A 14,493-nucleotide genomic window follows, 5' to 3' on the forward strand; every position below is an offset into this window, starting at 1 on the left:
GGTTAGTATGTCTGGCGCCTCTCTTGGGTGGACTCGTACATGTCCTTTCCTTCTCTTTGACCAGGAAACGTCCTGGGAGGCTGTTGGAGTTTTATGTTCCAATGTAATGAAAGCAGCTGTAGGGTGAAGTGAACTCCACAGGCTGGTTCCCTGGTCATCCAGGCTGCCTAGGGCAAACTCCTGCTGGGCTTGGGACAAAACGTGGCCCTATAGTGGCAAAAGGAGGAGTCTAGTTTCTGATTCCAGACTGAAACCCACTAGGGCATGGAGTTCACACTCCCAGAGTCTGGTGATGACAAACAGGGTTGTTTCGTGTTTGGTTTTTTTTTTTTCAAAACACAGCAAAAATCCCTTCCTCTTGTCTGACCGAGTGCTTTTTGAGTCCTAGTGCTGCTGTATGGGAACTGGAGTCTCTAATGCCGAACGCAGGCCCCATGTGCCAGGTGCAAGATAAGAGCTAATCCCTACTCTGAAAAAAAGCATCATCTACATAAGCAAGGCAGATGCAGCCAAGTACCATCCTATTTTCTGAGCACAGATCTAAGCATGCGGAGAGCTTAACTGATTTCCTTGCTGGCAGTCCCGAGCCTCTATTCCCCCAGGATGCCTCAATACCCCAATCAGTCATTGTCCTCTGTTAAAGGGATGGATCTAACCCCAAAGGGGCTAGCTGGGTCCCAAAAACCAATCATGCTGCCTGCCATTCCTCAGTAGCCCAAGGGGAGGAGATGTCACTGATAGAAGGGTGGGGATCGTGCCTGAGCCTTTAATCACACTGTGAGTGTTGAACGTTGCACCTCAGCAGGAGCAATCGCAGGCTCGATCTTGGCCAAGAGCTGGAGAGCCAGGACTGTCCTCCTGTGCTTTTCCAGCAGGGCACACACCCCCACAGGCAGCCCAGCCTCAGCCCTGTGTTATCTTGCCCAGCCAACGCTCAGGTTTTCATCAGCCCCCTGGGTTACTGCAACATCCCTGCCGAACCCCACCTCTGACAACTTTATAGCTTGTTCCCAAGGCACCTGCCCTCACCGCAGGCCATCAGGAAAGGAAGGATCGGGTCCCTCGCTGATGGAGGTAACGTGCTCCTCTGGCTGGCGCAGCAATTTGTTGCTTTTAGAAACTATTTTAATAACTGCGAATGACTAAGCACGTTGTTTGGGGCTGGTGACTTTTCCTTTTTATGCTCTTTTTTTTGATCTGTTTATTTTTAGGTTCCTTTGGGAGGGGAAAAGGAGTGCAGCACAGACTAAAACCAGAGGACAGGAGAGAGAAACCAAGGGAGAGCAGGGAGGTGGGATTCACCCTCCCAGGCTGCAGACCACCTTGCTGCTGATGAGGCTCAGCAACCCACTGGGGATTTTCCTAGGGAGGGTAGGAATGAGCCCTGAGCGGCTCCATTACAGGAGAATTATTTTGGGGCAGGAAACATCTTTCTGTTGCAGAGTGCTTAAGGTGGAGGGCTTGTACATGCGAACTTTAAAGACCCATAGAAAATAGGAGTAGTGTTCAAATAATGCAGAATTTTTTATTTTTTTTTTATTCTCCACATCATTTTTTAAAGCATCCCATTCACGGCAGGCTGTGCCACATTCCCCAGCACCACCCTGCCACCTCCACCCACCTCCTCCAGGTCCCCTCTTTGACGTCTCCTCCTCTCCTTGCCCTCCATCCCTGCCTGATGCTAAAAAGAGGAGCAGCACCCAACGCTGGCAAGGCAAATAAACACCAGGCTCATCTTCAGCTGGTGCAAACCTGTTGTCTGCAGGTGGAGGAGCCGATGAAGGAGGAGGACCGGAGACACAGGTGGGGCTGTGCCCCATCTGGGCCAGCAGTCCTGTACGCTTCAGGGGAAAGGCATGAATGGAATTTGGGGGATCACGGAGCAAGAGGAAGCTTTGTTCCCTCCTTCTGATCAATGCTGGGAGTCAGCTGTGCGGAGGTCCGGTCCCTTAGCCACCTGGCTTTGACCTCGCTGATGTCCCCACAGCCTTATGCAGGCTTGGCTACACCAAATGAATGGCATCTGCTGATGTTTTCCCTTCATCGTTTACCTTATTTTCCAGTTCGTTAGTGACTGTTAAAGACGCTAATTTTCTGGGGGACCACATGGCTCCCTGATGATCATTTTTTACCATGCTGAAGATGGACTTTTCACTCTGGGGCCCTGAATGGTTAGCCAATACCCAGGACCTTGCAATTCGTTACCATTAGGAGGGGAATTAATGGTACAATCCAAAATTCATTGCAATCCTGCTCATTTAAAGGGTTTATCCCCAAGTTCACAGCCGGGACTGCTTCTCAGGATGTTGGCTTTCCAGCTGGTTTCTCCTCTGGCACACACACACCCAGCAGCGTGGTGTTTGGGACCTTCTCCTTGCTTGCATGGGGCAGCAGCATCTCCTCGGGCAGTCAGCAATCCGCCTACCCGGGGTTTCACTGTTCCTCCTGGAGGAAGGATGCTCTGCACAGCTGCGGGTTGCAAAAAGCCAAGTGAATCAGTCACTATTTCTTAGCTCAGCACTTTGAGGGTAGGCTTAAAGCACTTACAGAGGATTTCCCTTCGCCTGCAGGTAATGCTCGCGTAGACTTTTATTTTACCCGGCTTCTTTACAAGCCTTGCAAAGTCCTGCAAAAAAAAAAAAAAAAATCCATTTGTAGGATTTCTCTGGGATTTCTCTGCTGTCCTTCCCTGGCACCCCAGCTGCCACTGCAAAGCCACCTGCACGGGGTGGCATGTTGTGTCCCCGTGCCACCGCCACGTCCTCCCAATGTCCTGCACGCCATCCCTGAGCCGCACCTGCAGCTCTCCAACACTGCATCCCCAGGGGAAGCAGCCTCAGCACCCCAAGTTTTGGCTCCCAGGATGGTTGGCAACTGGAGGCAAAAGCCTTTTGCTGATCCCGTGCCAAGCCCGGGCATGGCCAGGTCCTTCTGGGCGACTCCAGCCTTCGTGACACCCCCACTGCCCTCCCCTAACGTGGCCGCGCGCCCTGCATCCTGCAGCCAACCCCACGAGGTGCTCGGTGCCCGCAGGATTTATCCCTTCTCCATCCACCCAAGGGCACGGATGGCACTTTTTGCCCCACTTTGCTCCTGCCACACTGTGTCCTCATCGCCCTCCTGCATGGAGCACATCTGGGGGTGCTGCCCATTGACCCCCCCACCCCTGTGTGCCCCCCCCTTGCTGGGGACCCCCCCGGCGCTGCCGTCCCCTCCTCCCCCGGCTCCAGCAGCGAGGAAGAGGCAGTGCTGAGCCGGATATGCTGCGGCTCCCCGCATCCCTCCCCGTGAGTATCCCTGCCTCTCCTCCCCATGCCTTCCGAGGAGACGGATGGACGGACAGACGGGCGGCGAGAGGTGGACTGCTCTCTGCTAATTGCACGGCTCTGGGGGGGCTTAGAGGGGAGGGGAACCTCTTCCCAACCCCCCCTTCCCCATCCTGTGTCCTCGTCCCCTCTTCCCCTTCCTCCTTCTCCTCTTCCTCCTCCTCTCCGGCCACGATATTCTCCAAAAGGGGAGGGGGGGGGGAACTGCTGGCAGGTGAAAGGGATTGGGAAACGCAACCCCGTCAGGAATCCCACAGAGATGAGGGCTCAGCAAATAATAATAATAATAATTAATAATAATAGTAATAATAAAACCAAAGCAGGAGAGAGCGAGGGGGAGCGGGGAGGACGCGGCTGCTGTGCCGCACCGAGCCAGCTCCGCCGCACAGCCCGGTAAAGCCCCGCGGAGGCCTCCAGCAACCCGCTCCCATCCCGGCATGGGACGGGGAGCAGAAGGCCTGGACGGATGGACAGACAGACAGCCGGACAGCCGGAGGGCTGCGGGCAGGAGCTGGGGGCTGCGCGGCTCTCTGGCAACTCTCGCTGCAGCACCGCCGCCCCCCCACTCTTCCCGAGCGTTTCCCCACGCCTCGGTTTGTTCCCTTCTTTCTCTGCTGCCCCGTAATTCCCCCCTCTCCCCCCGCCGATTTCTCCGTCGCCGAGATGCAGCCACGGCTCTGTGGTCCCCTGCTCTCCCCTCCCCTTCCTCCTGCCCTCCCCATCCTCTCCTCTGCCCGCTCCCTCGCTCCTCTGCCCGCTCTCTCCTCCGCCACCCGCTCCCTCTCTCTGCCTCCCGCCTCCCCCCTGCATCTCCCCTCTCTGTCCCCCCCTCCGCTCTGCCCCCCGCACCCCCTCGCCCCGTCTCCCCTTCCCCTCACCCCCCTTTTTCCCTCCGCCAGGGCAGAGCGCGGTGACGCCGCGGCGGCCGCCACCACGGAGAGGACACAGGACCCCCCCCTGGGCCCCCCGTGCCCCTTCGAGGGGGCGGCCTGGCCCCCCCGGCCCCCCCAGGGTCCCCCCCAGGGCTGCTTCGCCTGCATCGCCAAGCCCCCGGCCCTCCGGCAGGCGTCCCCCGTCCTGTCCCCTTCGTCCGCCGCACGGCTGATGGAGAGCAAGGGCTGCAAAGGGGACAGCCTGCGGCCGGCGGTCCCGTGCAAGCACTCGGTGGAGAAGAAGACCATGACCAACCCCACCACCGTCATCGAGATCTACCCCGACACCACCGAGGTCAACGACTACTATCTCTGGTCCATCTTCAACTTCGTGTACCTCAACTTCTGCTGCCTCGGCTTCATCGCCCTGGCCTATTCGCTCAAAGTGAGTGCCGAGCGCCCCGGGGAGGGGGGACAGGGATGGGGAGGGGGAGAGCTTTGCGATGTCCCTCACATCCCTGCCACCAGCGGGAGGGGATGCACCCGCTGGATGCCGGGATGGGGACGTGTGTTGGAGTTGGGGGTGTTGGTTTGGGTGGGGAAGGTGTGTCTGGGCTGTCCCCGCTGTCCCCAGGGGAACCTACAGCAATAGGGGGGTCCCTGCAGGGGGGCTCAGCTCGTGTTGGATGCGCTCCGGTGCTCGGTCCCCTCCTGGGGGCAGTCAGAGAGCTCAGCAGGATGGGTCCTGCTCCCACAGCATCATGTTGTGGGGCCAGAGTGAGGGGACGCCGCCGGCCAGCATCACCCAGCTGCCGGCAAGCACCAGGGGGACCCTGCATCATTGCTTCCTGCCCTTTCTCGTATTAAAAACCCCAAAAGAGGAAAGCTGCAGGGGGAGCAGCCCGGCTGGGATGTGGGATTGGGGCACCAGAGCACCTGGTGGCTATGGGAAAGGGCATGGGGCTGCTCTGTCCTGCCCCAAAACCACACGAATGTGCACACAGAGAGCCTGGGGGCTGCGGGGTGGCCCCGCTGGTGTCAGCTCGGGGACAGCGGGCTGGCTGCTGCCTGCTGCCGGCAGCACTTAACGGGAGGCCGGCGTGCGGGGCGGCCTCGCCACAGAAACAGATCGATTCCCCCCAGAGTGAGCCCAGAAGTAACCCGGGGCTGGAGCTCCACTCCGGGACAGAGCGTCTGCAAAAAGTCTAGAGGGCATAAAATCCGGTGTGAAAGCAAATAACTGGTGACAGGGAACAGAAACGGGCAAATTTGCCCTGAATCGGGGAGAGGAAAATAGAAGATGGCTGGGGCAGGCTCTTTTGGGAAGCAGTAACTGTGGGGTGGCCGTGGTGGTCCCTGCACAGACAGTGCTGAGCACGTAGAAGCTGTCCTGCTCTGCTCTGGGAGCTCTCCAGCATCTGTGATTCCTTGCCAGAGGGGAAAACACCAGGAAAATGTCCCTCGGGGACACGGGTCAGAGCTGGCACATGGCAGGAGGGCTGGCGAGAGCTTGGTGCCTCAGACTGCTGCGGGGCTGGGAAGAAATGGGGACACGGAGGTGGCAGCAAAAGGTTTGGGCTGGGGAGCCCCTGGGGTGCTGGGGAAGGCAGCAGGGACCTTCCCGTAACGCTGTCCCCACCAGGCAGGATGTTAGGGACACTTATCCTGAATCCTGTTGTTTTCATCTCTTCTGCAGCCAGCCAGGCTTTGCGGGTCCCTCTGCAGCCAGGCGCAAGGGCAGTGGGCAGCAGCAAGCTGCACCCCAGCTCCTGGGGGATTTCTGGGCTTTGTAGGGCCCGAGCAGGGTGCTGGCAGGGCTTCCCCTCCCCGAGCCCTCCCTGGGATCTCTGAAGGCAGAGCCCCTGGCCGGCAAAGCCCAGGTTTCCTGGTCGAGCTGCAGTCTGTGCGCTGGTGGCATGGCACAGCTCCCCGGTGAGGGCTTTTCCGTTTCTCTTAAATAACTCACGCATCTGGAGACCTCAGGAAGGGCTGCTTTTGTTATCACAAACGGCACGCAGCCATGAACGTCACCTGCTCTCACCTTGCTGATGCTGCTAATAAATCAGGGGCTCCTCCATGCCCCGGAGGTGCTCCAGCCGGTGCCTCAGCACACGGCCGCCTTCCCACCCATTTCAGCACACGCTGGAAGCAGATCAGGGAGCTTCGCTTGGGCTGTGAGGAGATCGAGGAAGCAAGAAGCTCTCATGGCTCCTTCAGCCCGTGGGGTTGCTCTCAGAGTTTTCCTGCCGCCTGGAGATGCAGGGTGGCCCGGCACAGCCACCCGAGCTCTCCTTGCCTGCCCCTCAGCACCCTGCCGGGGGTGCTGCTGTTTGCTGTCCCCTTTTGCTGCCCCCTCTTGCTGCCCGCTGACCTTCTCGAGTGGAAGCGGACTGGCAGAAATCCCAGGTATTTATTATCCCTGAGGAGCAGGGAGTGCCTCTCAGTCTGCTCTTCAGGAGGAGCAAAGTTTTTTTGGGGGGAGAGAAACTGAGGGCAAGAGCCAGGTGATGGCATGAGGGCAAAACATGGGCTGGAGAGGTCCCAGGCGATCCACGGAGCAAATAAACCCAAGGATGCCCTCCGGAGCAAAAAGCTCCTTATGCAGAGGGAAGCAGAGCCCTGCTTGGGAACGGGTTTACAGGCAAACCAGCCTCTTCCCAAAGCACCCATCCAACCAGCTGCTGGCTGAATGCGAAGCGTCAGGCTGCCTTAAATACGGCCTCTTTAGACTCGTTATCAACAAACCATTTGTCTCCTTCGGGAAGCTGACGCAGCACTTTGCACCCACCCGGCAAGCTCTCAGCTCCTAAAAATGAGAGGGGCTGAGCCTGGGAGCAGGGAAAGGAGGTGGGAAAGGGAGCGGGAAGCAGCAGGGATGGATGCAAAAGGGGGCTTGCACATAGCGTGCGGTGGAAGAGAGGCACCTGGGTGGGTGCAGGCGTGGAGTGGGGCTGAAGGAGCTGAGGGGAGGAGCGGGGCTGTGGGAGCCAAGGAGAGCGCTTGGAGAGGAAGGTGAAGGCAAAACCCCAAGGGGATGAAGGGCAGGGGATGCAGGTGGGAGAGCAGAGAGAAAGAGCCCTTGGGGACCAGCCTGCTGGGGATGGAGGAGCAGAAGGTGAGCAGCAGGGAGGTGGTAGCTGAGCAGGGGTGGAGGAAAGGCCACCGCCACCTTGTGCTGGTGGCACGGAGAAGGGAAGCAGAAATTGCCAAACTGGGTCAGAGCTAAGCTCTGCCTTGGCGGGGTCTCCAGAGAGCCACCGTGCAGTGCTCTGGGGGAGCCCTGCGTCCAGCAGGTGCAGGGTAAGCATCCCGAGCCATCAGTCATCTCCCTAGGAAGCAGGGCCATAACGCCCAAATAATTTCCAGCAAGGTGGTAAGGTCAAAATGACCATGAGAAAAGTGACTGTGACTAAGGAAACACCACATCTGGGCTCAGAGAGGGGGGGTGTGACTCTGGGGACCTGTCCCCACCTTGGGAAGGAAGGAGACAGCTTCCAGGCTTCAACCACAACCAGTTTGGAGCAAGAAACACCTTTTCTTCATTCTCGTGTGCTGCAGGGGCTCTGGCATCTCCTCAGGCCTTCAGGAGGATGAGAAATCCCCAGAAATGTTCCCAAGGCGAGTCAAGCCAGACACGCGGTTGCCAAAAAGGGGCCGCTGAAGGCTTGCTGCCATCCCTGGGGCCATCTCCAAAGCTGGAAGCACCGTCTTTAGGACTCGGTTCCTCAAAGCAGCACGGCCCAGAGGGACCGAGGGGCTCTGCTGCCCGCCCCCGTGCTGGGCAAGCGGCACCAGGCTTTCAGGACAGCACTGCGGGAGGGATGGAGAAAAAAAAAAAAAAAAAAAAAAGAAAAAAGAAAAAAAGTGGCTGAGACGTGGTCTGAATGCGTCGCAGGATGTTTTCAGAAAGCTCCCGGTCGATAAAAGGCTTTCAATGTTTCTAGGAGGACTCTGGGGCTGGCTGCGGGATTTCACAGCCTGCCACCGACACCTAGCGTTCAGCTCGCTCCTGCTCCCCAGCAAGAGCAGGCTGTGAGGGCGGCACGGCCCTGGGGGCTCAGAGAGAGGCACACTCCCAAGGATGCTCCCACCCTGCTGCGGGAAAGGCAAAAAGGGGCAAAAGGCCCTGCTCCTTCCACACCATGGCCTCTGCGCTCCAGTTGCCGAGGGCTGGCTGCAGGTTTGGAGAGGGGCACGGAGCCCTGCTAGGAAGGGGTGGGCAGCACCCCTGGGCTGGGGTCTGCTGCTGGCATCCCCATCCCCTGCCTGTTGACCCCATCCCCTGCCTGGTGACCCCGTTCCCTGCCTGGCAGCCCGGAGGAGTGTGGCCACACACCCAGCTGGAGACCCACCCCAAGATGAGCCCGCAGGTGTCCCAGCCTGCAGGATAACCAGACAGCACCCGTGCTTTAGGGCTGGAAGTCAACGGTGGAGATGCCCCCCGCTGCAGGAGAGCTGCAGAAGGGGCTCAGTACCCCAGGGCTGCCAGCCCAGCCCTCAAGCTGTGGTCGGATCCTGCACCAGTTTTGCACGCTGGGCGCCTCGGTGCAGCAGGGGGCACCCAAACGCCCCAAGACACCAGCTTATGGCCCAGGTGATGCAAGCCCCGGAGCTGCCAGAATGGCATAGCACAGTGGGAAGGATGCCGCAGCACCCAGCTCTCCCTGGGGATGCACTGTTATTTTTTAGTACTTTATTCCTGTATCACACAGTAGCACAATACATCTCCCAATTACTTCTCTTTTCTTTTTTCTATCTCAGGTCCGGGATAAGAAGCTCCTCAATGACTTAAACGGGGCTGTGGAAGATGCCAAGACTGCCCGGCTTTTTAACATCACCAGCTCAGCCCTCGCCACCTTCTGCATCATCCTCATCTTCATCTTCCTGCGGTACCCCCTCACTGACTACTAGCGCCAGGCCAGCAGCAGCGGCCGCCGCCAGGATGCCTCTATGCCAGAAGTGTCTGCAGTTGTTTCCTGTAACAAGGACACAAAAAAATAAAACAACTCCACCTTGATTAAAAACAAACAAACAAAAAAAGTAAACACATAAATAAAAGTTAAACGAGTTTATCAGCCCAGCTGAGCCTACTCTTCCTGGCCATAGACAGCATTTGGGCTGCTGTAGGAAAGGGTTTCGCTGGTACAGTGGTGCAGGGAGGAAGGCAGACTGAGAAAAGCTTATTTTATGGCAAATAAAGCTGTGTGATGAGGGCACTTGGAGCTGAGAGCTGAGTGTGGCTCGCAGCTGCCAGTATGGCCCTGGGGCTCTGTGGGCTGCAGCCAGGGCTGGGGGCACGGCCGGGGTGCAAGGTGGTGGGAGGAAGGCAACGTGCCCAAGACCCCAAGGGATGGCAAGGCTCAGAGCATGTCAGGCGTGCTCAGGCTGCCCACCACCCTTCCACATACCTTTTATTTTCCTTTTCTGATGCAGTTTTGTTGAATTTCACCCGCCAGTTGAAATAACTTACTGTCCCCGGAGAGCCCCCAAACCTCCAGATGAAGTCCAGTGTGTTAAAGGGCAGATTTCTCCTTGGGATGGCCCCACAGTGCTGAGAAGGAGGGCACCTTCTGGGGAAGTCGCACACCCCCTAAACCGAGTGCTGCTGTACTTCTGTAAGATGGTCAATAAAGATACCTCCAATGTCTGGTCTGCTGCGCTGGCTCCTTGGGTTGTCCTCCCTTCTCCTGCTCTGCGCATGAAGAGAAAGAGAAAAATGCCTCTAATGAATGGCAAGACCTGGCCTGAAACCCAAAACGTGTGGGGCAGATTTAGGTGTCACTGCAGGACTAAAGCAGGAGGCACCTCCTGAACTAGCAAAAACTGGGGAAGCGCATCGCACTCTGCGAGCCCTGCGGTGGTTTTGCAGGGAGCCAGCCCCAGCCGCTCACCCTGCTCGGCACATGTAAAAAAAAAAAAAAAAAATCAGGTAAAATCAGAGCTGGCAAAAATGGGAAGCAACCCAAAGGCAGCCTCTCCTGCCTTTAACGGGCATGACAAATGGGCTGCCAGCATCTTCCCCCGACGGACTGCCTCTTTAATGAACCAGGGGGAGCACAGCACTGACTCCGCAGCATTTTTGCATGCACAAACTGTCAGGGACGGACGGGGTGGACTATTATCAGCAGCCCTCACGTTTATTATTTGTTGCTGGCAACACCCACCTTGTACGAGGCATCTCTGTGCCAAGGCTGAAGTGTGCTGCGGTGGGGCTGAGGTGCGCTGCAACCCTGAAAATTGATCGGGTCTGTCTTTTTATTTTATTTTATTTTATTTTATTTTATTTTATTTTATTTTATTTTATTTTATTTTATTTTATTTTATCTTTTATTTTTGTCTTTGATGGAACAAAGGAAAGAAAAGCAGCAGCCAAATATGACAGGTACTCTCATCGTGTTTTTTTTTTTTCTTTTTTCCCAATTGTGCAGGAAAAATCTGGAATTTCAGGGTTTGCCAAGACTGCCACCCAACATAACAGAAGGGAGGATTTCAAGGGCTGCTTCTCTGCCTTTTCACTTCTGCCACTCACAACTTCGTTGGGCGCTCTCCAGCTCGCACCTTTTTTTGGCTGCGAAGCCGCAGCCTCTGTTGCATTCAGCAGCAGGAGCGAAAACCGAGTGGAGGGGGAGGAAGAGAGGAGCCGTCAGATGCTTGGGAAGCCGTTTGGTATCGGGAAGGAGCGATGGTCACATTGCCACATGAAGATTTAATTGTATCCCTCCAGGAAATTTTGCTTGGCAGGTTGATGAGGATTTCTTTTTTTTTCTATTTCTTTAGCTCAAGAGGGGGGAAATGGGAAAGGGGCGGGGGGAAAGGGACTATTTGTCACTAGTCAGTATTGTTAGGTGGTGCCTAAAATATTGCTCCTAGTTTGGGGCCCCCATACATGACAGGCTTTTGGTGGGGGCTCAGGAAAGGCTGCCAAGGCTGGTGAGGGAAGGAGAGGCTGAGCCTGGAGAAGAAACGGCTTCAGGGGGGACCTCGGAGCATCTCCACCACCCAGCAGGGGCTGATGGAGACACGGAGCTGACTTTTTACACACCACGAGGTCCTTCCTGGACCAACATCTGCTCCTTGTGGTCTCTGCAGACCGAGGAGCTGCAGCTCCTGCCTGCCTGCGGCCGTGCTGCGGGATGCAGGCAGAGGGCTCCCGCACACTGCTCCGCCGTGATCCCTGCAACCCAGCCCTGCCAGCAAGCCGAGGAGGATGAGAAGGTGGCTTTGGGCACCAGGAACCTCTCAAAATCACCCTGCGAGGCCGCACGGGGCAGAGGGGTGTGGGTGCCCTGGCGTGTGAGCAAACACAGCCGCGCTTATGCAAGCCCCGGGCTGGGTGATGCCACCTCCGTGCGAAGGCTGCCGAGCCAGTTTGCAGGCAAATCCCAGCTGGGTTAAACTGGTTTGGATTTCCTCCCGGCAGCAAACGTGACCCCGTGGCTCTCCTACGTCTACACGGGCTGGCTGTGATACATAGGGCAAGCTGCAGCGCGGCACTGGCGGCTCATTCGGGTAGTGACTTCCCAGCCCGGCCCAGCAGCTCTGCGTTCCCATGGGGGCAGAGCTGCCAGCCCCTGATTTTGCATCGACACCCAAATTACAGCACAAAGGGGGGGCCTTCCCAAAGTCCCTTCACCACTGTGTTTTCAGAGCTGTCTCATTGGGCTTTGCAGAGCTGCAGCCACGCCAAGTGCCACTGGGTCCTGGTCGGGCGTGGGAGCTGGGCACCGAGGCACTGCTGGAACTGCAGACCTGCAGATGCAGGGGGAGAAGTGGGGTGCTGATGGAGCTGCCTCTGCTCCCCTCCCCATGCTGGTATTTGGGGCAGGATCGTGCTGCACAGATCCTGCGGCACCCAGCTCGCCGCCCGGACCGGTGCGGGGAAGGAGGGGGAGGCACAGATGGCAGCAGATGCTCTCATCAGTGAAAACGATTTAAGCGACGTAGGAAACAACAACAACAAAATCCTAGCAACTGGTGAGCAGCTGAACAAAAACCTGCAGAGGGGCAGGGAAAAAGGGTCTGGAGCTGACAGAGCCCTCACCCCTGCGCTCAGCCGGGCTGGTTCATACGCAGCAAGGAGCAGTGGGAGAAGAAAGAGGGAAGACCATGCCTTGTCCCCAAGGAGCATGGGGCAAGGATCCTTTTTTAAGGCCTGGCTGTACAGAAACCAAACCATTTAGCACCTCTCTCCTTCCCCTGGCCCCGTCCTCTGCCTCCTGCTGCCCTCGAAGGTGTGAGCATGACCCCGGGCAGCTTCTGGCATGCCAAAAAGTGAATTCCTCACTCGGCCTCACTTTCCAGGGCAAAGCCACGTGAGTGACCACAGCAGTTCAGCCCGCAGGGAGAAGGGCCAGCCATGCTAAGGGTTGTCTCCACAAAGCCTCTAGGAGAGCTAGCTGCCACCACCAGCTTTGCATACTGCAGCGTGCTTGCTCCATGCCCGGTACAAAGGTCCCGCTCCTCCCATCCCCTGCCTTTGACCCTTGCTCTGTGCCAAGGGAATTTACTCAACGCACAACTTTGTGCTGCCTTCCCCTTCTCCCTTTGGCAGCAACGCCTGGCAGCACAGAGCCAGGGCTGCAGGAGCGCTGCAGCAGCACGGAGAGGAGCAGCACAGTGTGCAGACCCCCAGCCTCACACTGCTGCAGTCGACCCGCTGCATGCTCGCTGCTTCTGCTCTGTGCACGCGCCGCAGCCAGTGCTCTGGAAGTGCTGAGCCACGCCGGGTGCGTGTAGATATTTTTCTTCTCGGGGAAACCAAGACGGATAGATACGCTGTGCAGCTCTCCCTGCGAGAAACGAGGCTGCCTCATGATGCTGCCTGGGGCTTTGGCCTGCTCACGCACTCTGCAGAGCGCGGTGACACCGTTTGGGGCTTTGCAGGAGGCAGGCAGTGAGCAGGGCTCCCCCGGGCATCGCTCCTCCACGCAGGCTGCACCAATAGCCCGGCACAGAGCACCAGCCGAGAGTAAAAAATGCACATATTTGTGCATTTAAAGCAAGTGCAGGTTGGTGAACAAGTCTCTCCTTTTTGACGGACTCGTCGGTTTGGCAGCAGTTTCTTTCTCTCGGTTTTTAGTTTCGCACTTGGCCTGCGATGGCAATTACGGGTCTTGGAAAACGTTTTAGCAAAATCTATTACGTGTGCGAGCGCAACTTGCATTCAAACCACGTAGCTGGGATGCAATCAATCTTCAGATGCGCCTGAAATCTGGGGAAGAGGAAAAAGCAGAGTGAGGCGAAGAGGGCGAATTCTTTTTGAAGTGCTTTTTATCCGAAATAAAGCGCTCCCCGTGAGCAACGAGCAACTGCCCTCAGTGTTTTTGCTCATTCTGAACATGCTGGGGGGGGGACCTGGCCCCTGGCGGTGACAATGGCTTCACATCTGGTACATGGGAGCCGGGAGCACGACGCTGCTTTGTTCTGCCCGTGTGTGACCATCACAGCACCGTCACAGCTCTCCCTGCTTCATTTCCCCTGTGTGACATAGGGATGATGAGGGTCTGGTGAGCATGGATGAGCCCCCACAAGCCCTGCCCTCGGCTGAACTCCGTGCTGATGGAATCGAAGAGCAGGGAGCCCTTGTCGGCGTAGCCATAACCACGACTTTCAGGTTGGACGGGGTTGGGATCTAAATCGGGTTCGCTCGAGGCTTTGGGAGTCAGGTGAAGTTTTGCAAGCCTCCCTCACCACCTGCTCCCAGCCCCTGCAATCCTGGCAGTGGTTTAGCACCCGTGAATCATTTGTTTTGCTTTCTCCCCCCAGCCCAGCACAGCAGCAGTGGGTGTAGGAGAGCTGCCCAGCCATGGGCCTGAGCTTCCCGTGAGAGCCATGTCCCCCCTGTCCCCTGGTCGGAGGAGCATCTCCCCCTCTCCTCCTGTTCGCTGCTTGCTCTGTGGGTCAGATCTCAGCAGGAATTAGCAGCTCAACCTGTCCCTTTTTTTTCCTTCTTTTGCCCCTGCAAAGGGGTTTTCCTTATTTTTTTTAACCCACGAGTGCCCCAGAGCAGGTAGAGAAACAAGGCCCTGTGCTAGCACAGCACCTTCCCACCAGATGTGCTACCAGGACCTAAACCCACACAGTTTAGAGGCACGTGGTGGAGTAACCCTGGTTTTGCAGAATTTTCCCCACCAACACGTTTTGGACTGATTTTTGTGCCAGCAGAAGAGGAGACAGCGAGATTTTTAGCACCACGGTGTGTCCCAGCAGCCAGGGCTCTACACCCTTGGTGCTCTACAAAAAAACGACGCCACGTGTTCGGAGAGAAGAGAGTTAATTCCAAAACGCCCGGCATC

General features: G+C 57.2%; 1 protein-coding gene across 2 annotated transcripts; it reads left to right on the forward strand.

The window, feature by feature from the left end:
• Positions 1–59: 59 nt before the first annotated feature.
• On the forward strand, positions 60–9,740 carry IFITM10 (interferon induced transmembrane protein 10). Of its 2 annotated transcripts, XR_014317617.1 has the most exons (3): positions 60–4,643; positions 8,960–9,238; positions 9,632–9,660. XR_014317617.1 is itself a non-coding variant. In XM_082761637.1 (2 exons), the coding sequence occupies exons 1-2, from the start codon at positions 3,990–3,992 to the stop codon at positions 9,107–9,109; spliced, it is 804 nt and encodes a 267-aa protein (XP_082617763.1). In that variant the 5' UTR covers positions 60–3,989; the 3' UTR covers positions 9,110–9,740. The 2 variants fall into 2 exon arrangements, 1 of the variants encoding a protein (XP_082617763.1); XM_082761637.1 differs by having other exon boundaries at positions 8,960–9,740.
• Positions 9,741–14,493: the final 4,753 nt, after the last annotated feature.

The sequence above is a fragment of the Aythya marila genome, assembly GCF_965140915.1.
Source record: "Aythya marila genome assembly, chromosome: 5".
In the NCBI taxonomy this organism is placed as follows: Eukaryota; Metazoa; Chordata; class Aves; order Anseriformes; family Anatidae; genus Aythya; species Aythya marila.

What these genes read in the sequence shown, in the direction of transcription:
- IFITM10 (XM_082761637.1), top strand. Translation starts at nt 3,990, where the DNA reads ATGCAGCCACGGCTCTGTGGTCCCCTGCTCTCCCCTCCCCTTCCTCCT. An exon ending in CCCTGGCCTATTCGCTCAAA is followed by an intron (nt 4,644 to 8,959) that starts GTGAGTGCCGAG and finishes TTTCTATCTCAG; the next exon opens with GTCCGGGATAAGAAGCTCCT.